At 46.5% G+C, this 25,340-nt stretch overlaps 1 protein-coding gene across 4 annotated transcripts in view; it reads left to right on the forward strand.

Annotated features, from left to right (window-relative positions):
• The window catches only part of LOC137416735 (sodium- and chloride-dependent taurine transporter-like), a 157,672-nt gene that overhangs the window by 84,455 nt on the left and 47,877 nt on the right, over window positions 1-25,340 (forward strand). For all 4 annotated transcript variants that reach the window (XM_068102355.2, XM_068102356.1, XM_068102354.2 and 1 more), the window contains 2 exons: window positions 1,853-1,965; window positions 16,185-16,310. In XM_068102355.2, coding sequence (XP_067958456.1) covers window positions 1,853-1,965; window positions 16,185-16,310 — 239 coding nt within the window. The remainder of the gene's footprint in view (window positions 1-1,852; window positions 1,966-16,184; window positions 16,311-25,340) is intronic.

The following is a 25,340-nucleotide window of genomic DNA, read 5'->3' on the forward strand; positions in this document are numbered from 1 at the left end:
GTAAAGCATGGTGGTGGAAATATGATGGTTTGGGGCAGCTTTGCTGCATCAGGGCCTGGGCAGCTCACCATCATAGAATCCACTATGAATTCTTAATTGTACCAGAGGGTGCTTGAGGATAATGTGAGGCCGTCTGTCGGAAAGTTGAAGCTCAACCGAAGGTGGACCTTGCAACATGACAATGACCCTAAACATACCGGTAAATCCACCAAGGAATGGCTGAAAAGAAAGAAATGGAGGGTTCTGGAATGGCCAAGTCAAAGCCCGGATCTAAATCCCATCGAGATGTTGTGGGGGGATTTGAAACGAGCTGTGCATCCAAGAAACCCCTCAAACATCGCACAGCTGAAAGAATTCTGCATGGAGGAGTGGGCAAAAATTTCTCCCAGTCGATGTCAGAGACTGGTAGACAGTTATAAGAAACGCCTACTTGAGGTTGTTTCTGCCAAAGGGGGCAATACCATCTATTGGAGCCAAGGGTGTACTTACTTTTTCCACATGTGAAATTTGCATTTATCTTTATTTAAATTATACAATGGACTACAAAATGTAAATGTTTCATGATATTTGTTATATTATATCACCTTTATCTATCAATATTGTTGAAATGAAGATCAAATAGCTGTATGTTGGAATATGTTGGAAATGTCAAAACTTTACAAGGGGTGTACTTACTTTTTCACGTGACTGTATAAAACATGGACACTACAACGACTTCCAGGAAAGAAGTTGGAATTTCAAAAAAGTGTGTCTGGGGTGAATTAGCGGGGGTATAAAAGATCAAGGTTTTGGATGGGGGAAGATAAGAGATTAGGGTTAGGGTTAGGGTTAGGACCTGGAGGGAGTTAGGGTTAGGTTAGGGTCATTTACCCATGTAAAAGTGAACAGCTGTTTTGAAGACCTGGAGGGAGGAGTGGGATTGAAGGGAGTGGGGGAGTTTGTTCCAGAGGCAGGAGAAAAGGGGAATAAAAGAGTGAAGGTAAGCAGAGAGCCTAGATTTTGGCAGTTTAACCATAAGAGGGTTGCTGGCAGATCTTATGTGACTTGTAGGAATATTTGGGGGACAGAGCCCAGAGAGAGCTGGGGGAGCAAGGCCGGAGAGGAGTCGGTAGAAGACGGAAAGACCACCAACCTGCCTGCGGTGAGTGAGTGAAAGGCCCTCGGAGTTAGCTTCATCGCGGGAGATTCCAATGATTCTGAAAGCTTTGGTTTCAACAGCATGAAGTCGAGCTAGGTGTGAGGCAGGAGGACCAGCCCAGAGGGGGGAACAGTATTCCATTGAGCTGCGGATGAAAGCCTTGTATGAGGTGAGGAGCTCAGGTGTGCCAAGGAAGGACTTCGCACGACGGAGGATGCTCAGTCGGCGACTGGCTTTGGAGGATTTTGGAGGCGACTGGCTGTATTATTTTAATTATGCAATTCATCAATTAATGTACACCGCTTCCTCTCAATTCCATCTCCATGTGCTGCACGGCAGCATCACCGGGCGCGGAGGCGCCCCGGCATTGTCGCCCGCTGGAGGTGTGTTATTTATTTACTTGGCACGTGGCAGTGTACTTTGAATTTTATCTGTAGTTGTAAATTTTATTTTTACCCATGTAAAATTCATTAATGGATCCTCCTCCCTAGAAATGCAAAGAATGCCCCAAAGCTACAAATTTTTATAATGACTTTTTCATTCCCTGAATGTGGTGATGTTGATCAATCAAGCTCATTATACAAATTACATAACCTCTGTTCCTTACCACTAATCTAATTTTTTTATGATTTCTACTTTTTGTCAGTTTAACTTTCTTTTTCTTTTTATTTGATGTTGCAATTCCTGCTCTAAACGTATGTTCTGATATTGCAGGTCCAGGGCTGGTGTTTATTGTTTACCCCAAGGCAGTGACCATGATGCCTTTTCCTGGTCTCTGGGCTGTGCTCTTCTTTCTCATGATCTTGCTGTTAGGGCTTGACTCTCAGGTAGTTGGCACAACAGGCAGAAATGCTAGAAAAAATTTTTGGCAAAAATACTTCACTCGATGTAACTTGTGAATGACATTTTCAAAATCCTTTGAGAGCATTTGTGGGATTTTTTTTCCCCTCGTGAACGAACAGTTTTGCCAATTGTAGTTTATTTGCAAGTACACATGGTTTCTCCACTGTGATATTGACTCCAAAAGCTAGCTTTACCACACCAGTAGATCTGTCTTGTCTAACTCCTAACTGTTGTCGATCGTATTGTGAATGGGACTGTGTGTGTCTGACCCAATCAATCTGAAACTCGTATTTCTAAAACTGGTACCACCCACCCCTCCTGGATCCCACCCGCCTTTCAATCCAACCTATTCTGTTCCTTCTCTGGTCCCTCTTGGCTCCTCTGACCACTTTATTGTCAAATCTTTATCTATGCCAATTGGTGGAGAGTGATCTCAATGCTACACAAGCTGGCTGTCACCACAGACCAACTGGGATGGCCCAGTGAGAGAGAGATTTATGAGACTGTGCTCTCATAAATGGACTGATCTGCCTTTTGTCTCATGAATCGGTTTATCCCATGCCATCTGTGGCTTCACTCTCCATTACCTCAGCCCAGGGACAATAAATCTGTTGTGAAGTGGTTGCAGTCCAGCAGCTTGCTTTTTCAGGATGGAAGACCACCCAAGTGAAGCCAACTTCCCATCATTCTGTAAGACTTGCAACAAGCATCTATTTTTTTATATATTTTTTTTGTATACTGAATCGAGTCTCGTGAAAGAGCTAACATTTATTTCACAAACAAATCAACCAGACAAACAAAATATACAAAAAGAGGGAGCGGAAGACAAGATGGGGCGAGAAGGGGAAGCACACAACCACAACATTTGAGAGCAGGGAGAAGTGTGGGAGGGAGAGGGCTTGGGGGCAGGAGGCGTGGGAAGGGGAGGGGGGGGGGGGGGAGGTATAAAACACAAGGGGACCGAAATTAGCGGGGGTAGAAAAGATCAAGGTTTTGGATGGGGGAGGATAAGAGATGGTGGTGAACAGCTGTTTTAAAGACCTGGAGGGTGGAGTGGGATTGAAGAGAGTGAGGGAGTTTGTTCCAGAGGCGGGAGAAAAGAGGAATGAAGGAGTGAAGGTGAGCAGAGAGTCTTGGTTTTGGCAGTTTAACCATAAGAGGGTTGCAGGCAGATCTTGTGCGACCTGTAGGAATATTTGGGGGACAGAGCCCAGAGAGGGCTGGGGGGGGGGGCAAGGCCAGAGAGGAGTCGGTAGAAGACGGAAAGACCACCAACCTGCCTGCGGTGAGTGCCGGTGGCTCGGCTGAATCTATCATGAGGCAAGTGAGAAAATATCAATTTTATAATCTAAAGCTGAATTCTCCAACTTGTCATTTTCCTCAAACTCCTGGTGGGGCCTTCTCAAATCTGTTTCATTCTTCATCCTTTCACCAGCGTTAAATGGCTTCACTGCAGACTCTGTTTGAGACGAGACAAATATCAAGTTTGTATTTTATCCACACCTAGTATCCTTAACCCATCCTGATCTGTTCCTATCTTACCCATGCATACCCACCTTACCCAAAACATGCCAGTGAGATCACTTGCAATTCCAAGCCAAGGCATGAATCTGCAGCGCCATCATCTTGCCTTTGATAAGATAATATGTAAATATGCTTGAATTCTGGTTGATCGACGGATTTTCGGTACCTGGTCAGCTGGAAGGGCGAGAGGGTTATACGAGAGGGTTATACGGTTGCTTTTTGAATCTTATTATTATAATAGAGCAAACGTATATGGTTATGTTTATATGTGACCAAAACGTCTTCTTCTTCTTCAAGTTAAAATCAACACCCAAAACACAGTCCATGAACTCTTAATTACGCTCAGACTGCTGAGACCCCTCAGACCTTTTACGACCCTTTAAGTCCCCCAAGCCCCTGAAGACCCAAAATACCCACATAAAGACCCAAAAGACCCTGAAGACCCAAAATACCCACATAAAGGCCCAAAGGACCCTGAAGACCCAAAATACCCCAAAGACCCAAAATAACCTTGAAGGCCCTGAGGATCCAAAATACCCTGAAGACCCAAAAGACCCTGACGACCCAAAAACCCTGAAGACCCAAAAGACTCCAAAGAGTTTTGGAGGCCAGCCCAAAAGACCCGAAAACTGTTTTTTTCCTTTTTTTCTGGTGTTTGTTCCCCCTCCATCCCCTCCCTTACCTCAAATGGCTACACAGTTGACACTGCACGTGACAAAGCCGAGTGCCTCAACTCTGTGTTTGCCTCAAAATCGTGTGTACCAAACCCGTCTCTCTCTGTACCCACCTTACCCAGTCGAACCCAGCTGCTCCTGGACTCTGTCCTCTCCTGACAAGGTAGAGAAGTTTCTGTCAAACTTCGACTCTGATTCTGCAACTGGACCAGACGGCATCAGCCCACGGGTCCTAAAATCCTGCTCTGCCGCTCTTTCACACCCTCTCTTTATTCTCTTCACTTTCTCTTTTACTCAAGGTCATCTGCCATCATCTTCGAAATCAACAAACATTACCGCTTTAAACAAAAAAGGTGCAAAAACAGATCCTTGCAGCTACAGACCAATCGGTCCACTCCCAATTATCAGCAAAGTCATGGAATCCATCATTGCTTTGGATATCAAATCCTTCCTCTTCTCCAATGGCTTGATCTCTGATCATCAATTTGGTTTCAGAACCAGGTCACTCTACTCTTTCCTGTCTCAACATGGCATGCTCATTTTCCTGTCTCAACAATGGATGGAGGGCCTCAATGCCAAACAGGAAATCACAACTGTCTCCCTTGACATATCACGTGCTTTCAATATGGTCTGGCACCCCACTCTGCTCACCAAACTCTCCTCCTATGGTATCCATGGAAATTTCCATGCATGGCTTGCGGACTTCCTCTCTGGTCGTAGTCAACGTGTGGCCCTGAATGGATTTTTCTCATCTCCCATTCCTGTTCAGGCCGGAGTTCCACAAGGCAGTGTTCTGGGCCCTGTGCTTTTTCTGGTCTTCATCAATGTTCTCTCCGACTCTCTGGAAAATCCTCTCTATCTCTTTGCTGATGACTCCACTCTCTGTCGCTCCATCACAGTCTCCTCACTCTGCAGACCTGGACAAAATCACAGACTGGTCAAACAAGTGGAACATGTCTTTCATTCATGACAAATCTCACACTCTTACTATGTCTCTCCGAAATGACCGACTGGCCAACCCTCCCATCTACTTTCTCCACAATCGTCTCCAAAAAGTTCTGTCACTCAAGCTTTTGGGTCTCACTATCTGCTAATATCTTTCCTGGGAAAACCACATTTCCAAACTGGCCTCCAAAGCCAGTCGCCGACTGGGCATCCTCCATCGTGCGAAGTCCTTCCTTGGCACACCTGAGCTCCTCACCACATACAAGGCTTTCATCCGCAGCTCACTGGAATACTGCTCTCCCCTCTGGGCTGGTGCTCATGCCTCACACCTAGCTCGGCTTTACGCTGTTGAAACCAAAGCTTTCAGAATCATTGGAATCTCCCGCGATGAAGCTGATTGTGAGGGCCTTTCACTCACTCAGGTAGGTGGTTTTTCTGTCTTCTACTGACTCCTATCCGGCCTAGCTCCCCCAGCTCTATCTGTGCTCTGTCTCCCCAAATACTCCTGCAGGTTGCACAATATCTGCCAGCAATCCTCTTCTTTTGAAATTGCCAAAATCAAGATTATCTGCTCACCTTCAATCTTTCATTCCTCTTTACTCCCACCTCTGGAACAAACTCCCTCACTCTCTTCAATCCCACACCTCCCTCCAGGTCTTTAAAACAGCTGTTCACCACCAACTCTTATCTTCCCCCATCCAAAACCTTGATCTTTTCTACCCACGTTAATTCACCCCAGATCCACATTTTTGAAATACCAACTTCTTTCCTTGAAGTCCTAGCATTGTCCATGTGTTTTATACCGCTCCCACCCCACCCCCTTCCCCTGCCGTCTCCCCCCAAGCCCTCTCCCTCTCACAGATCTCCCGATGTCCCTGTTCTCTACTGTTGTACTTGTGTGCTTCCCTCTCTCTCTCCCCATCTTGTCTCCCGCTCCCTTTATTATATGTTTTATGTGTCAGTTTTTTTTTGGTGATTAATGTTAGCTCTTACACGAGCCTCGATATTGTATACAATAAATGAAAAATAAAAAACCTTGAAGATTCAAAAGATCCCCAAAGACCCAAAATACTCTGAAGACTCAATTTTGGCCGCTCTTCCCCCCTCCCCCTCCCACCATCATCTTCTGCCCCATCCCCCCTTCACCATTCCCCCACTTTTCCCCCACGACTCCCAATCCACCATCACCACCACTAACCTCCACCCACCATTCCCGCCATCCCTCACTCCCTGAGAAAGCAGACATGGTCAAGGATGCCCACTCCTCTGAAGCGACGTGTGGTGAGGCGTGCAGAGCGCACCGAGTCACGCTAGTAAACATAATTGACTTGTATTCCGAACCCTCAATGTCTGTCTTTTCTCACACGCTAAAAATACATCATTGTTGCTGGTGTCAAGTACATCCGCATTTCAAACAACCTCATCTCTTACCATTGGTATGAATTCCATATCTTTTATTCAACTTTAGATAGGATTGTGCTTCTTTCTCAGAAATGGTCTGAAGCAGTATTCAACAAGATGTATTCATAGAATACTTACCCCGTACAGTGCGAGCCAAACTCTTCTGTTTTTGAAGGGTTTTTTTTTCTTTGATCCAATATGACTGCCATACTACGTGAGCAATGACATCATAAATTTACATACTCCAATATAATTGTTGCGTAGATCATGCTCAATAATTTTCAAACTAATCAGACTGAGTGTTGTCCCTTTCGAATTATGACATTGAAGAGTGGTGCTGCGCACACAACTTGCTTGCCAAAGAGGTAGGCCACAACGCGTTTGATAAAACCAAAAGAGTCTTTATTACGAAAGCTCGAACTGCAGCACTGAGCGAGCTCGAGCTTAGAGCCCGCATATATGTGCCGAGGCCACGCCTAGTCCCCGGGCATGGCAGATCGGTCGAAGGGCGGGGCATGTACCATCGGTCCCTGCCTGGGCGCTCGCGCCACCCACTGGTGCGCGGAATTATTACACCTTGTGCCCGCCACACGCGCCCCCCCCCAGAATTCCCGCGCACCTGAAGGGTGAGTTTGCGGGGAAGCCGGATGACCCGGCCGAAACGCCCCCTGGCGATGGGTGCAGGGCTGGGGGGTAACGGGCCGGCGGGGCTGTGGGGTGCCGGGGGTCCGACCGCCGGGGGGCAGCCTCGACGCGGAGGCAGAGCTGCTGGCGGGGGTGCCGGGGATCCGACCACCGGGGGGCGGCCCCGACGCGGTGCATATCTGCTGGCGGAGGGTGGTCCGGATCGAGGTGGGCCGGCTTGAGGCGGTCCAGGGAAATGCGATCCGGGGCACCGCCGATGTCGACCGTGAAAAATTTGACCCCGGTCTCCAGCACGCGGAAGGGCCCATCGTACGGGGGCCGTAGCGGTGCCCGGTGGGCGTCGTGCCGGATGAACACGTACTTTGCCGTGCGAAGCTCCGGGGCGACGTGGGAAGGCGGGCAACCGTGGTGTGCCATTGGCACCGGGGCGAACCTCCGGGCGGTCTCCTGAAGGGCGGAGCGCTGTTGCGCCGCAGACCAAGGAGCCGTGGAGTCGGGGATAAATTCACCCGGTACCCGCAGTGGTAGCCCGGAGACCAGCTCCGCCGAGGACGCACGCAGGTCGTCCTTGGGCGCCGTCCTGAGGCCCAGCAGGACCCAGGGGAGCCTGTCGACCCAGCCGCCATCGCGGAGGCTGGCCCGGAGCGCGGCCTTCATGGAGCGATGAAAGCGCTCGCACAGGCCATTGGCCTGGGGGTGGTAGGCCCTGGTGTGCTGTAGCTTCACCCCAAGCCCTTGCGCCACCGCGGCCCAGAGCTCCGAGGTGAACTGGGGGCCGCGGTCGGACGAGATGTCCGAAGGGGCACCGAACCGGGCAACCCAAGTGGCGATAAAGGCTTGCGCCACCTCAGCCGCAGACATCGCCGAAAATGGGACGGCCTCCGGCCACCGTGTGGTGCGGTCGACCATTGTGAGGAGGTGTGTGAACCCTCGCGAGGGGGGCAGAGGTCCCACCAAGTCGACGTGCACGTGGTCGAACCGCCGCTCGGGCACCGTAAACGGGGCCAACGGTGCCTGGGTGTGGCGGTGGAGCTTTGCGCGCTGGCACGCGAGGCACGTCCTGGCCCAGTCACGGACGTCCTTCCTGAACCCATGCCAGACGAACTTCGCCCCGACGAGTTTCTGGGATGCCCTCGTGCCAGGGTGGGACAGGCCGTGGATGGCATCGAACACCGGGCGCTGCCAGCCAGCGGGCACGATGGGGCGAGGCCGGCCGAGGGAGACGTCGCATAGGAGGCCCATGCCCACGGCGTCGAACGGCACCTCGGTGACGCGGAGGCCCGTGACGGTGGTCTGCAAGGCCTGGACGCAGGGGTCGGCGGTCTGGGCCTCCGCCATCCGGGCATAGTCGACCCCGAGGTGGACCGCGTGCACGACGGACCGGGAAAGGCAATCCGCCACCGGGTTGTCCTTACCCGCCACGTGACGGATGTCCATGGTGTACTCGGACACACCAGAGAGGTGGCGCTGCTGCCGTGCCGACCATGGCTCGGCGACCTTGGCCATCGCGAACACAAGGGGCTTGTGGTCAACGAAGGCCGTGAAAGGGCGGCCCTCCAGCAGATGGCCGAAGTGTCGGACCGCCAGGTGGAGCCCGAGCAACTCGCGGTCGAAGGTGCTGTACCGGCGTTCGTGCGGGCGAAGCTGCCAGCTGAAAAACGCCAGCGGTTGCCAAGCACCATGCACCCATTGCTCGTGCACCGCGCCCACCGCGTAGTCCGACGCGTCGGTGGTGAGGGCGTTCGGTGCATCGGGCGCCGGGTGCGCCAGCATGGTGGCGTCGGTCAGAGCCAGCTTTGCGCCCACGAACGCCGTGACCATCGGCTCCGACCATGCGATGTCACCTTTGCCCGGCTTGCCCCGAAGGGCCTCCTGCAAGGGGCGGAGGAGCTGGGCGACGTGGGGCACGAAGCGGTGGTAAAAGTTTACCATGCCCAGGAACTCCTGGAGCCCCTTGATCGTGCGGGGCCGCGGGAAATCCCTGACCGCCTCCACCTTGGCCGGTAAATGGACGGCCCCGTGCTCGGTGATGCGGTGCCCCAAGAAGTCGATGGTGGCAACGCCGAAACGGCACTTGGCGGGGTTGATGATTAGGCCATGCTGGCCCAGGCGTTCGAAAAGCGTGCGGAGCAGGTGCTCCTCCCGGGATGCACTCGCGATGAGGATGTCGTCCAGGTAGACAAACAGGAAAGGTAAGTCGCGCAAGACGCTATCCATGAGCCGCTGGAACGGCTGAGCCGCATTCTTTAACCCGAAGGACATCCTGAGGAATTCGAAGAGGCCGAAAGGGGTGATGATGGCCGTCTTCGGGACATCATCCGGTTGGACGGGGACCTGATGGTAGCCCCGGATGAGGTCCACCTTAGAAAACACGGTCGTGTTGGCCAACCGGGCGGAAAAGTCCTGAATGTGTGGGCCCGTGTAGCGGTCGGGGGTGGTGGCATCGTTGAGCCGGCGGTAGTCCCCGCACGGCCGCCATCCCCCGCCGGGCTTTGGCACGATGTGCAGCGGAGAGACCAAGCGCTGTTGGAGCGCCGCATGATCCCCAGCCGCTCCAGCGTGGCGATCTCCGCTTTCGCCACCGCCAGCTTCGTGGGCTCAAGTCGGCGTGCCCGGGCATAGACCGGCGGCCCGACCGTGGGGATGTGGTGCTCCACCCCGTGTTTAACGGCCACCGCTGAGAAGGTGGGCCGCGTGAGGGCCGGGAAACTGGCGAGGAGGTGGGTAAAGTCGTCCGCTGCCGGAAGCGTGCAAACTAAACTCGCCGGGACGGAACCCTCCAGCAAGCCGCTCGTTGAGCCGCTCAGTGAGCCGCTCAACGAGCCGCGCAGCGAACAAGCGAGCGAGCTAAAGGTTTTGGCCTGGACGAGCCGTCTGCGCTTCACGTCGACCAACAACCCATTCGCACATAGGAAGTCCGCACCAAGCAATGCCATTGGTACGCTGGCGGTCACGAACGACCATTGAAAGCGCTGCCCTCCGAACCGCAGGGAGAGGCAGCGCTTCCCGAATGTGCAGATGGGTGTACCGTTGGCGGCAAGCAACGCGGGGCCCCGGCCCGCGCTTTGCTTGTCGGACGTGGAGGCGGGGATGACGCTTACCTGTGCTCCTGTATCGCAGAGGAAACGGCGCCCGGACAAGGTGTCCATAATGAATAGGAGGCTGCCGGAATGGCCGATGCTCAGGGCCGCTAATGAGCGCCGGCCTGGTCGTTTCCCGACTTGTGAAAAGAGCATGGCGGGCGACACGTCCTAGCCTTGTGGCCGAACCTGGCATGGAAATAGCACCAGGCTTGCGGCGGCGGGGGCGGCAGCGGCAGCGGCCGCCGCGGTTTTCTCGGCGGTGGTGGTGGTGGGCGGGGCGCGGCAGCGGCCACGAGGGACGCTGTAGCCTCTGCCTCGGGATCCACGACGGCAGCACCGTAACTCGACCGCGTGTCGCAAGCCGCGAAGAACTTGTCGGCCTCTATGGCCAGGGCGCGGGGTTCCCTTATTTTGGAACCGGCCAGCGCGAGGCGTACCTGTAGAGGTAGCTGGCATCGGAAAAGCACCCGGAATAAGAAATCCGGGGCTTGGTCACCCAGCAGCGACAGCATATAATCCATCCGCACGGATGGTCGTGTGTCGCCGAGTGCGGGAAGGTCCAGGAGGCGGTCGGCCCGTTCGATCTCTGTGAGGCCGAACGTGGCGATGAGGCGACGTTTGAGCACCCCATACTTGTGGTCGACTGGCGGGTGCCACAGGATGGACACGACTCGGGCGGCAGTGCCGGGCCCGAGGGCGGCGACCAAGTGGTAGTAACGGGTCTCGTCCACCGTTATGCCTCGAAGCTGAAATTGCGCTTCGGCCTGCACGAACCACACATCGGCCTGTGCTTCCCAAAACTCTGGGAGTTTTACCACATGCGCAGAATTATTACCCCTTGTGCCCGCCACAACATCATAATTAAGGCACCAACAACATCATCGTTAACAGCATTTATTCCTCATGTGAAGTCCTTTACAATGAGCCATGTTTCAATTTTTTTTCCATGGAGCGGTTTCGGAGATATAGAGGTGCAACATTTTTCGGTTTTTCCAAGATGGCACCTGCACCACGTGGGCTATGACGTCATAATTATCATAATTTTTTTTTTACAGCTGGAGGCGCTCCGACGGTGAAATTTCATGTCAATCGGACTAACAGTTGCAGAAAGAAAGATTTCTTTTTTTTTAATGCAGACAAGCATGTATGTACTTACACGGACGTACACTCGCAACTCATCGCTTAACCCCGCTTTTTGCTTCGTGAGCTCAGGGTAATAATAGAAATATTTACAAGTTTTTTAATTAATTTTTTATTTTGCCTGTTTTTTTTTGTTTTTTTTTTAATACAAAGATGGTGAATTATATTGCTGCAGCCTATATGGTGCTTAGTTTCACCATGTATTCTTGACATTCTTCTGGAAGTGTGACTACCACACCCACCTGCCCTTCCCACACAACCACAACTTTCCCAAACCTCCCCACCCCAACCTCCATCCACCTCAACTCGCCTCAACTGCCGACTTCCTCACACACCACTTCCCATTATTTTAGAATTCTGTATGTGCTCGTGTCATATGACAAGACTCGATGGCATAATGGTTGGAGCATCCGCTCTGAGTCTGGGAGGTCGGTGGTTCAAACTCCAGGCCGAATCATACCAAAGACCTAAAAACGTGTACGTTCTGCTTCCTTGCTTGATGCTCAGTATTTAAAAAGATAGAGCACAGAAAAACAATCCTGGGAAGGTAATGGCAAACCACCCAGTATGACCCTTGGCAATAAACTGCTTTGGCAGCACTTACACTCTTAGTCTAGTCAAATTTCTGGGAAACGTGAATTCATGAGGCATTTTTGAGTAAAAGCAAGCAAGCCACTTTTTCTGGGGTAGTTTTTCGTGCTGAATACGAATCTGTTGTTTGCCAAGCCCAAAAATGCGTAATTAGGTCACTAATCAAGGTCAAAGGTCAATGAGTGCAAAATTCAAAATTTTTGAAAAAATGTTTTATTTTACATCACCTATCTGTACATTTCAATTATTTTACAGTATTTTGTCTGGTAAGGTTACTACAGCTTTTCACAATTATGAAAGTAAAGGGAATTGTGAAGGGAAAAAATCAGATTTTTGTGAATATATCCGTAATGAAGCAACTTTTCGTTTTTTGACATACTGTTTTAATTCACTTGAATTGTTGCCTTAAATACCATCAGTGAAGTGGTTTACCTGAGTCCTATATAATAGCAAGATTGTTTTCTACACTAAATGTCAATATTTGACTAATTAGCCACTTAATTAAGGCTAACGGTCACAAGGCGCAAAGTGCACTTACATGGCACAAGGCGCAAAATGCACTTCATGGCAAACATGTTTGGAGTGCAGGCAGTTGATCATTATCACATGTATTCTTAATTAATCCTGAATCAATTGCAGTCTGTCAGACTGATTGGCTGGAAGGAGGAGCCATCCAGGGGAATGCCAATTAGCTTAACTGTGTAAGCTCTGACCCCCCCCCCCCCCTACTTTGGCCTGTTTCGACATGGTGTTTCACTGGCATTGCACTTGCAGGCCTCAGTGCAGAACTGTTTCCCCCACTTCCGACAAGAGCAACTATCAGAACTGCAACCTTTCTTGCAACCACACTGAGTAAGTTCTCGGCATCCCTTTGGAATTGACGGTAAAGTTGTAAGAACCGGTGACAACTTGTCATCAACGAGTTTCCATCCACAATCAGTCGGCGGTGGCAGATCTGTCATTGGATTACTGGCCTCTCTCCAAATGAAACTTTGGTAGTTTGCACGCTCTATGTGGAACTTTGCTGCATCACTAGATGGAGGTAGGGTCTCCGTTGCATGGCATTTGTTGAACAGTTTAATGCGGGCTTGATTACAGTTCTCAGATGGTTCCTTGTAGATATGGCAAATGAACTTTTCAGCATCTTCTGTGACCTTCTTTGATGGTGTCGGAAACTGCTGTTGTTGGATCTTTTCAACTGCTGTTGGTATATCCAACGTTGACGTATTGGATGGTTTGATGTCTCCAAGACCGCTTTCAGCAGATGGCCCCCTCTGCCAGGCAGCTAACTGAGTAGCGTGAAATGTATTTTTGCCATCTAGGGTAGAGTCATTGATGTCAATATTGTCGCCAGAAAAATGCACAAATCGTCCCGAAACCAGGTTGCTGGTAACAACTGCCCCAGTTTCTTAATCAAGCGCTTTCAGAGTGTTTTCAGCCATGGCAGTGTCATACCTAAGAACCCGGTTATAGCTGATTATGTGCCCAGCATTATGGAATAGCTCAACTAATTTCTTTGATCGAGTTGACTGGTGCAGCGTCATACCCATTCCAACGTGTTTAGGCGGTGCCTTCTTGTCTCCACATACACCATAGACCATGTCTTGTCCAATGCTAAGGACCCTTGTCTTCTTCACCCAACCAGTTTCAGACATCTCACTTTCGTCAAACTCAGCATCGACACTACTTTGGCCTCCAAGCAAGATATTCACAAACATGAGTACAGATGGTGGTACACTTGCCAACTCTGCTTTTTCGCTTACATCGCAACCTTCGAATGCAGGATGTGACATGATATCACTGCGGAGTTGCAGAGCAACGTGCACTAAAGACAGAAAATGATCATCCTGTTGTCTAAATATGGGAATATAGTCTGCACTGTTCTGACCGCACACCATTTCTGAAAGAGGTATGTGACTGAAATGTCGTGGAAGAAGCAAAGTTTGTTTCTCTGAAGGCGCCAAATTTCTTAGCACAAGAAATTCATAAATGTTCCCAATGCAATTCGACAAAGTTTCTTTAAAAGTCCCCAGTCTACTAAGATACGATGTAGGAATTGTGCCGTCGCACTCACTGGCTAACTCTTTGTACCTCTCGAACACTGCAGATAGTTCAAATACGTGCCCTTTCTCAGCAGAGTGACGCAGCTCTTGACACAACCATGATATCGCCATGTCTGCTGATTTGCTTTCAGTTTCCGCCCTTTTGACATCCCTAAAGAATTTACTAAGACAGTTAACATGGTAACATGCCTCAGCTGAGATTAAATCATTCTCATTTGCAGTACGGACTAAGATGTTATGTACAAATTTAGCTTTTTCCGTAATTTCATTACTCATTTTGAAGGTTGTGACACGACTTGTCTTCTGCTTCTTGTCAAAGTTCTGGCAGAACATACACAATGTCCAGTTCATCTTAGTAGTACTACTGCGTAAAAACGGACATGCTTCAGCCGAAACACTCTTTCTTTCAGGATCTTTTTCGTTTTTCGATTGTTCCTTGGCTAGCTTAGCATTTATTTTCCCCTTGTGTGTGTATGCAGAGTAACATAGCTTATGCCATTTAAGTTTGGGGAGACTTTCTGGAGGCTCTGCAAAGAGAGTCGAAAGCCTGTCCACGGCTGATCGAAATTCATAGTGTCTAAGTTTGCATCGGAGCTCGGTCGCCTCTCTGATGGCAGCAATACCCTGGTTTGTCTGGTTGAAAATCGTATCTTTGACCTGGCTAGTTCCCTGACAAATGATACAAAGTTCAAACGACACATCCTCACGCTGTCGCTTGAGGCTGGCAATAGGTTCCATGGTTGGCCTGAGGGGAGAAACAGAAACCAAACTAAGCACCAGGCACGCATGTTCTGACCATGAAAACTACAACGTTGTATGATATACTGCAACAGCCCTTAAATGATCGAATAAGCGCAGGCAGTGTTGGCCCGGGTTTTAATCTTATTCTCAAAGACACAAAGTAAAGCTTCTTCAAGACAAAACATCTAACCGATATCACTAATTCATTAGTGGTAGATGCATTAGGCACTCATCGTCAATGCCCATGCCCTGCCTGTCTTTTTGCTACTGTTAGGTAAATGTACATGTATGTAGGCCTGCCTATGATGTGAGATGTCAAGCATACATTACACATTTGTATGTACATGTATCTCACCAAAGAAGAATGCATTCCTTTACTTTCATTTGATTTTATATTTCATTTTTTAACAATCTTAAAAAGACCCTTACCTGTACTCCTGAAATGTTTAATGCCTGATGCCTAGGGTACGAACTAGATGGCTTATGCTAGGCTATTAGATTCATTCTTCATCATTAAGGGTCTATTGAAGAACACCCTGCTCTGTCTGAATGGAAATGATTTGACAAACATGGCAAATGCATTGGGGTCAGAAAGATGAAGCCACTTTCACTGTTGAGTGAAAGGGATGGTTTCAAGTGCAAGTAACTGTTACGTCATTGCAAGACTTTCGCACTCATTGACCTTTGACCTATGTTGTTTACCGGTGACATTTAGATTCTGTCTTTATAAAATCTATCTCTAGACCATCAATAGGAGCATAAAAACTCTGCCCCATTGTGCATTTAGAGGTTAAACTGCAAGCAAATTAAGCAAAAACTAATTGTCGCCCCTTACAGAGATAAAGGCAAATGAGCATAGATGTGTCCTCACGTTTTCCTTTAAAAATAAGATTTTGAAAAGCTTTAGCAACCTTACTAGACAAAATATTGTAAAATAATTGAAATGTACAGATAGGGGATGTAAAATAAAGCATTTTTTCAAAAAAATTGAATTTTGCACTCATTGACCTTTGACCTTGATTAGTGACCTAATTACGCATTTTTGGGCTTGGCAAACAACAGATTCATATTCAGCATGAAAAACTACCCCAGAAAAAGTGGTTTGTTTGCTTTTACTCAAAAATGCCTCAATCATTCTATAAAGGCACATTTTCAGATTTTTTGACTAGGCTATCTTTAAAGAGTATGGTACATCAAATTAAATGAAAAGTGTCTAATGAATATGATAACTTACCCAATTCTCATTTTATATAATCACAACCATAACAGAATGTTGTGAGGTATCTTATCTTTGATGTGCTTTTTCTTCTTTTTTTAATTATGTTGTATGTCGAACATGCATTCCATGCTCAGTGATGCTGAATGAGTAATTTATCTTTTATATATAATCTTTCAGTTTGGTGCTATGGAGGGTATGGTCACAACTCTGCTGGATTCCTTCAAGAAACAACACCAACGACTCTATTTCATGATTGGATGCTGCACCACTTCCTTCTTCCTGGGATTCATGATGCTCACAGAAGTACCAAATATTATTAATTGATAGAGTAACTGGAATAATTAAATTTTCCATTATTGATGAGTTATTCCAATTCATTCATTTCCCCTTTCTTCATTTATCTATCTATAATTCCAGTAATCTCTGTGTGTATGTTTGTATGTTTGTCTGTGACCGCTGTTTCTCGACAACCACGGGTCCGATATACTTTAAACTTGCCAGGTATATTGCTGGGGACCCGAGGATGTGCCTTTTCAAGGTTTCATATTAATCGGAGAAGTAGTTACCGAGCTATGTCCAAAAAACGATTCAACCAATCAGAGAGCAGCGAGCTATCACGTGTGCCGAACGTGGCGAACAGACTCTGCCTCGGACGGCACATTTGAGAGCGTATTCATTTATTTCACGTTGGAAAACTATGTTGCCGTTAAACTATGTTTTAAAACTAATTAAAACTAATTTGCGATTCATTCGCTTTCCTGCGCGTTTGTGCACGCGATGGCGATTTCTTTACCAAACTCCGCAAGCCGTTCGCTTTGGACCAAACCATTTCATGTAAATAGAGGGGGGGGGGGGGGGGGGATTGTCACCGTACTCGCAAGCCGTTCGCTTTGGACCAAACCATTTCATGTAAATAGAGGGGGGGGATTGTCACCGTACTCGCAAGCCGTTCGCTTTGGACCAAACCATTTCATGTAAATAGAGGGGGGGGGGGATATAATTTTAGATATATATATAGTACGGGCATGCCCTAGTAGAAATAAATTTGTAGATGAGCACGCATTCAGAATGAATTTACCAACAAGTAGATTAAGACCAAATGACTGGAGGACAGGACTTAAATATGCATGCACACTCAATCTTTCCGAAACTGAAACCACAAAGACGATGAAAAATAAAAATACAATACTGTACAAGTAAATAGGTAGTCAGAATATGATTGCACCTAAAGCTTAAAATTGAAGAAGAAAACTGAGAGGAAATTGACTGCTGTGATTTGAAATGTGCAACAGTAAATGGGGAAGAGGGCTAATTTATGATTAAGATGTATGTATGTATTGCTGTTTGTACATAAGAATGTATTCTGTATTGTAATATATTGTAATATCTGTAATATTGTAATATATTATGTAATATGTAATATATTATACAATATATATTACATATATATAGTATAGTATTACATATAGTATTATATACATATATTATATACATATAGTATTATATACATATAGTATTACATATATATAGTATTACATCTATCTATAATTCCACTAATCTCTGTGTGTGTGTGTGTGTGTGTGTGTGTGTGTGTGTGTGTGTGTGTGTGTGTGTGTGTGTGTGTGTGTGTGTGTGTGTGTGTGTATGTCTGTGTGTTTGTCTGTGACCGCTGTTTCTCGACGACCACGGGTCCGATATACTTGAAACTTGCCAGGTATATTGCTGGGGACCCGAGGATGTGCCTTTTCAAGGTTTTAAATTAATCGGAGAAGTAGTTACCGAGCTATGTCCAAAAAACGATTCAACCAATCAGAGAGCAGCGAGCTATCACGTGTGCCGAACGTGGCGAACAGACTCTGCCTCGGACGGCACATTTGAGAGCGTATTCATTTATTTCCCGTCGGCAAACTATGTTGGCGTTCAACTATGTTTTAAAACTAATTAAAACTAATTTGCGATTCATCGTAACTGCGATATGCGACCTTCCGGACAGTGAAGACTGCACTTCCGGCAGCCAATCACAGAACGCGTTGTTGCGTAGGCGTGGCCGATGTGAGAGCGAGCCGAGCCGAGCGCGTGCGCCATTACGGTTCGTAATTCGATTTCTTCCGGAGAAAATAATAATTTCTCGATTTCTTATGCGCATTATTTCTCCCAATTCAGTCACAGCGAAGGGCGGAAGCGAAGAGCGTTGTTTTTTTTGTTTACGGGCGTACGGGCGTACGGGCGGGGTAGAGCGTACGGGTAGCGTTTTTTTTTTTTTTTGGCAAGGAACGGGCACCCACGTACGGGCATGCCCTAGTATATACAATATTACTTGTATGTAATATATTATAATAATATTATGTAATAATAATATGTAATATATTATACAATATTATGCAATAATATTGTAATATCTGTAATACAGACTTCGCATTTAATATGGAATATTTTTTTTGTGGGGGTGAACTTACTTTTCAAGATGTCTTGGAACCAAAAGTTCATTGGAATTATGTTGAAATTATTCTAGATTTTGTTAACGTGACCTTTAAAAGAAACAAAAACCACATTTGACATTTCGAAACAAATAAATTGATCCTTGAAAGTGATGTAAACTGATATCGAACTCAATTCATGGATAGTACTGTGTTAAACTTCTGTACGTTTTCCAGAAGTATCTCTTTATTTTGCACATTAGCCAATTTTTTTTTTTACAAAAACAAAAGTTAAATTACGACTGGGATTACGGACAGTAAAATTACAGTTCAGTACTTCGTGTAACCCCCACGAGCATTCAGGAGAGCACGTACACGTTGAGGCATACTGTTTACGAGATTTGCCAAGGTTTGGACAGGAATCGCTTGCCATGCAGTGACAATAGCCTGCTGCAATTCACGCACAGAGGTCGGCTGCTGATCCAAGTGGTCAATTTGACGCGTTAATTCTGCCCACAAGTTCTCTATCGGATTCATATCCGGGGACATGGCAGGCCACTCCATATGCTCTACACTACGGTCAGCAAGAAAGTGTTGGATCATGCGAGCACGATGAGGCGGTGCATTGTCATCTTGGAAGACAAAGTTTCCTCGAAAGGATGCACGAACAAATGGAAGCAATGTTTCTTCCAGAATGGCCCTGTACTTGAACTGGTTCAGGTTTCCATTCAGAACAACCAGGTCAGTTTTGCCCCCTGCATGAAAAGCAGCCCAAACGGGCACCCCACCACCTCCAGCTTGGACTCTTGGCACTATACAATCTTTGTTGTAGGCTTCATGCACTTGTCTGCGCACTCAGACGCGGCCATCTTGACGATAGACCAGAAATCTAGACTCGTCACTGAGGATCACGTGATTCCAGTGTCCTGGCTGCCATTGACGGTGCTCTCTGGCCCACTGCAATCGGCGCTGGTGGTGTTGTCTGGTCAGGCGTGGCTTTCTCAGGGGACGCCTGGCACGATAGCCTGCTTGAACCAGTCATTGGTTGACTAGCCTTCTGGATACAGGCACATTTGTCAGTTGCTGCCACTCAGCCCTAAGCCGATTAGCTGACTTGGTACGGCCATTGCAGACTAACCAGTGCAGCTGGCGATCATCCCTCCTTGTGGTTCTGCGGGGACGTCCTGGCCTCGGTATTGGAGTAGGGACACCCCTCTGAGCATTTTGTTTCAGGATCTTTGACACCTGACCTTGAGTGATGCCATACTGCCGAGCAATAGCACGGCGTTTCATGCCATAATTTCGTAAAGCCACCACTTCATGACAAACAGCATTGTCGAGTTGACGGACCATCTCCTGAGGAAGCGGCAATAACTTTCGGAGACGTGCAGCAGTTGTTTTCAACTAATACAGAACGCAACAACCCTTGTGCTTGTATACCCGACTGTGAAGCCAATCATCAAATGCACCTGTCCGTACATTTTGCCACGCCACCTGTGATATAATCCTGTTGTTGACTTCTTGCTGCGACAGACAATCAGTGACATGGTTCTTTTAACAAATAAATCACCAAAGTGTAAAAGAAACTCACCAGATTGATATACTGAGTTAAGAAAGTAAACCCAAGTCAAGGAAAAAAAATATTCCATATTAAATGCCAAGTCTGTACATAAGAATGTATTCTGCTCCCCTCAAGCACATGTATTGTTTTATTAATTTGTGAACAACACATTGGCTGATAGAAGATCGAGAGCATGTAGACGCATAAAGGAGAGAATGGCATTCTTTGATGTTACGACGTTGACAGATATTCCTCCTTCCACATTATTACATCATTATACAGGGCCTATAGAAAGTCTACACCCCCTTTCAAATTTTTCACCTTTTGTTGCCTGGAATTAAAAGGCATTAAATCAGGCTTTTTCCACCTTTATTTACACATCGTAACCCACAACTTCCAAGTGCAAATTCGACAAATTTCAAAAAATTAATTAAAAATACAAAACTACAATATCTTGGTTGGGTAAGTGTCACCCAACTGAGCTAATACTTGGTGGAAGCACCTTTGACAGCAATTCAGCTGTGAGTCTGTTGGGATATGTCTCTACCAACTTTGTACATCTTGATGGGGCAATATTTGCCAATTCTTCTGTACAAAACTGTTCGAGCACAGTCAAGTTGCATGGTGAGCGTTGATGAACAGCAATGTTCAAGTCTTGCCACAGATTTTCGAATGGATTTAGATCAGGGCTCTGATGAGGCCACTCAATGACATTTATATTTTTGTTCCCTAGCCACTCCAGTGTAGGTTTGGCTGTGTGCTTCAGGGCATTGTCATGCTGAAAGTTGAACTTCCGTCCAAATTTCAGCTTTCCTGCGGAGGGCACCAGGTTTTCTGTATTTTGCTCCATCCATTTTCCCTTCTATTCTGATAAGTGCTCCAGTCCCTGCTGATGAGAAACATCCCCATAACGTGATGCTGCCACCATCATGCTTCACAGTAGGGATGGTGTTCTTTGCGTGAAGTGCTTTGTTGTTTTTGTGCCGAACGTAACGTTTTGCATTTAGGCCAAAAGTCCGATCGGGGTTTCGTCAGACCACAAAACCTTTTGCCACATGACTTCAGAATCTCCAGAATGGTTTATTACATGCCTCAAATGGGACTCAAGGTGCGCGTTTTTGCATAATTGCTTCCTTCTTGCCACCCTACCATACAGGCCAGACTTGTGGAGTGCTTGTGATATTGTGGCCACATGGACACACTGACCAGTCTTTGCCATAAAGGCATGTAGCTCTTTCAAAGTTGACATTGGCCTAGTGGTGGCCTCTCTAATCTGTCTCCTCCTTGCTTGGTCATCCAGTTTGGAGGGACGGCCTGATCTAGGAAAGCTCTTGGTGGTACCATACGACTTCCACTTCTTAATGATTGTCTTGACTGTGCTCCAGAGTGTGTTCAAGGCCTTTGAAATATTTTTATACCCATCCCCTGATCTGTGCCTTTCCACAACTTTATCCCGGAAGTCTTTCGAAAGCTCCTTGCTGCTCATGAGTGTTTGCTGTGAAATACACTACCCAGTAGAGGAAACCTATAGATAGCAACAGCTGATTTTATTCTGAAATAATCAGAATCATTACAATTTAACACAGGTGGAGGCCAATTAACTTGGTGTGTAATTTTTGAAGGTGATTGGTAACACCTGAGCTAATTTACATTTATATTATTACCTCCGCCACCAAAGGTGGATGGAGATTGTTTTCACCCCTGTCTGTTTGTCTGTCCGTTTGTGAGCAAAATATCTCAAAAGGTTGTGGACGGATTCGGACGAAATTTGGCAGCGATGTAGCGTATGTTACAAGGACGAAATAGTTATGTTTTGGTGCAGATTCGGATTCGGATCCGGCTAGTAGAATTTTTTGAGTAATTCTTCACCATTGAGAGATCAGGCCAACAACGATGCATAGCAGGATATCTCAAAAAGTTGTGGACGGATTTGGACGAAATTTGGTGGACCGGTTGGGTATATGACAAGGACGATTCGATTCGATTTTGGGGAAGATCTCAATAGGGATTCAGATATGAGGATTATTTAATTTTTTAAGTGATTCTTCACCATTGGGAGAAGAGGCCAAAAACGATACATAGCAGGATATCTCAAAAAGTTATGGATGGATTTGGACGAAACTTATTGGACAGGTTGTGTGTGTCACGAGGAAGAATCGAATCAATTTTGGTGACGATCCGGATCCGGATCCGGCTAGTAGATTTTTTAAAGTGATTCTTCACCATTGAGTGATATGGCCAACCAGGCGGAAGTATGCTCTCTACTCAGTGCCGTTCTAGTTATTATTGCTATTATGAGGAGGGCGGACACTTATCCAACCAAGATAATCTAGTTTTGTATTTTGAATTAATTTTCTGAAATTTGTCGAATTAGTCAGGGGGGTTATGTCATCCCGTGGGAACTGAATGATTAGAAGATCCAACCTGTCTAAACATGTTGTATAGGTACCAGAGAACACAAAAAATAATGTTGGCAAATTTGAAAGTGTTGTGGGGGCAGCCATCTTGGATTTCAAAATGGCCGCCATTTAAGGTTTATTTCTTTCATAAATCTGGATTCGAATGTGGTAGTCCGTGGGCTGAGTAGGGTTTACATGCACCCCCCCCCCCCCCCCCCCCCCCCCACATCTTAACTTCCCGGCTATGTCCATGGGGGTTAGGGGTTAGGAAACCCTAGGGGTTAGGAAAAACCATGTTAACAGAAAAAAAACTCATTCCCAAGGTACCTCCCACGCATATTTTGATGTTACCCCCCTGTGTCAGTGATTTCCGAAAATTAGGGGTAGGCGAAATTCAAATGGCCATAACTTTTTACCTCGTCATCCTATGGTTGCATATGACCCCTCAAAATGTTTGTCCTGGGACACTCTTTACAATGATATGTGTTATATGCAAATGAGATCACTAATGAGGTCACCAGAGTTCAAACTATGAGGGAATGAGTTTTTTTTCTGTTAACATGGTTTTTCCTAACCCCTAGGGTGGAGGGTACATGGACATACCCGGGAAGTTAAGTTGTGGGGGGGGGGGGGGGGGTGCATGTAAATCCTACTCAGCCCACGGACTATGGTATAAAGCTGATTTTGGTGGCAAAACCTCCATTTACTATGGCAAGGAAGTAGTAAAACATACATCTGACATGATCAGAGTAAGATATATGTGATTCGTGAGCCATACTTATGCCATTTTGAGTAGTGTATCCTTTCAAAAAGAGTTATGTATTGTAATAACCGCCATATTTATAAAGGTGGTAAGGAATGATGTACCAAAAAGATTTAAGCACAGAAAGCGTTTGGTTGTAAACAACTGTAACAATCATTGCTTACCTTAGATATATATTTTTTGGGGGGTGGAGGTGTGGGGTATGATCCAAATTGTCCAAACCGGGATATTTTAAGCATTCTCGTATCTTCTCATTCAAGTGCAAGCAAGATGGTGACTGCGGACACCTCTATATGGTCCCTCTGATGGAGGATGAGCATGAAGAGTGTAAGGTCTGTGATTACTGGATATGGAAAGTTGATCGAGTTGTTTGGTGGATTATATATCTAAAATGGTTCATCTTCGGTGTCACTGTACTCTTCGTCACCTGCAAGAACTGTGTCTGCTGAATTGTTACATGACTCCCAATCCTGAGAACAGCTGCAAAGGTCGATGCAGTTCAAACCATTCTTCTTGCAAAACCCTTGCAAAACCCAGCGAAAGAACGTATACAACTCTTTCAGTGCATGTGCATCAGTTATATCAGTCAATGCACCACTGAACCTCCACTTTTCCGCTTTTGTTATAGCTTTTCTAAGAATGATGGAGGCCTCAAAGAGCAGTTTCTTATCACCTGTCACATTCCTATCAGATGAATCTGATGCAATCTCAACAACTTTATCCTGGGTATCCTTCAACAACACAACAACAACAACAACAACAACAACAACATGCATTTTAAGGCCATTTTCCCTGCTAGAGCGGGGGTTAGCCTTGCGGTCCCCTTGACAATCTTCTCCATTTTCCCGATTTTCTGCATCTCTCCTTGTTAACCCCCTTGCCCGCATTTCTTCTTCCACCACCTTTACCCAAGTCTTTCTCGGTCTTCCCCGTCCTCTACTTCCTTCTACATTCATTTCCATCACTCTTCTCAACCAGTCACTTTCATCCTCCCTCAACACATGACCAAACCATCTCAACCTGTTCCTCTTCACAGCATCAATCACAGGCTCTATTCCCATCATCTTCCGCAATTCATCATTTGTCTTCCTCTCTCTCAACGATACTCCGCACATCCACCGAACCATTCGATCCTGGGTATCCTTCACACTGCACTTTCTAATTCAGATTTATTTCTCTGCCTCGGTTTATGAAATTCTACTCCAGGGATTTCATTAACAATGAGATATTTGACTTTATTGCTTGAACAATCAGGGTTCTTAACACAATTTGCAAAGTGAATATCTATATCGGCTGGATGTAGATTAGACATACCGAGAACCTCACCATCAAGAAGAGCCTCTTCAACCAGACTTAAGAATTCAAAATCTGCTGCTACCTCATCTACTGCATTGTCTTATGATCCTTCTGAACTTTGATTGCGGAGAACATTGGTAACGTGTGTTGTCCAACATTTGTTATGATATTGAACATCAATTGCATGTGCATCCGTAGGATTTATAGCAGAGCTGAGTTTTACACGGTATTTGTCATTATTGCGTTTTTCAACTGCTGAATGGAGATGCCATCCAGCTTTGTCAGTTCTCATTGTAAACAGTGAATTGCCTCTAGAAGATTTTTCCTCACAGAAAAAGCATACAGTATTGTCATATGGATTAGACTGGGAGCGAGTGAAAGTGGGAGCAGACGTCAAAGGAGTTGGTGCTGGCAGAGACTTTACTTTTTGGGCTATTTGTTTCTCATAACGTTCTTTTGCCCTTTTGCCATAACGTTTGAGACAGATATTTGGATTGTAATCGTCGATGTTCTTTATGAGCCTCCGTAGTGTTTTAATACATCTGTAATGTGTTTTGTTATTATAATTTTATCCTTGCTCAGCAATTGTGTTTCATAATACAGGGAATGATAATAATAGCAGCAGTAATGATTTAAATGTTGCCGACATGAATGAATCCCAAATTACTTTATTATGCTCTGATCAAAAGTATTGATAAGGGATTACGTCGTTGAGCAATACCGACTGTTCAAGGTAACCTGCGCACACACACACACACACACACACACACACACACACACACACACACACACACACACACACACACACACACACACACCTATTTAAAGTAGTTATTCCTATGCAAACTGTTTCTTCTCAGCTAAACAAGTTCCTTAAAGGCATCTTATCAACACCTA

Source organism: Myxine glutinosa, chromosome 4, assembly GCF_964187855.1.
Source record: "Myxine glutinosa chromosome 4, kmMyxGlut1.1, whole genome shotgun sequence".
Taxonomy (NCBI): Eukaryota; Metazoa; Chordata; class Myxini; order Myxiniformes; family Myxinidae; genus Myxine; species Myxine glutinosa.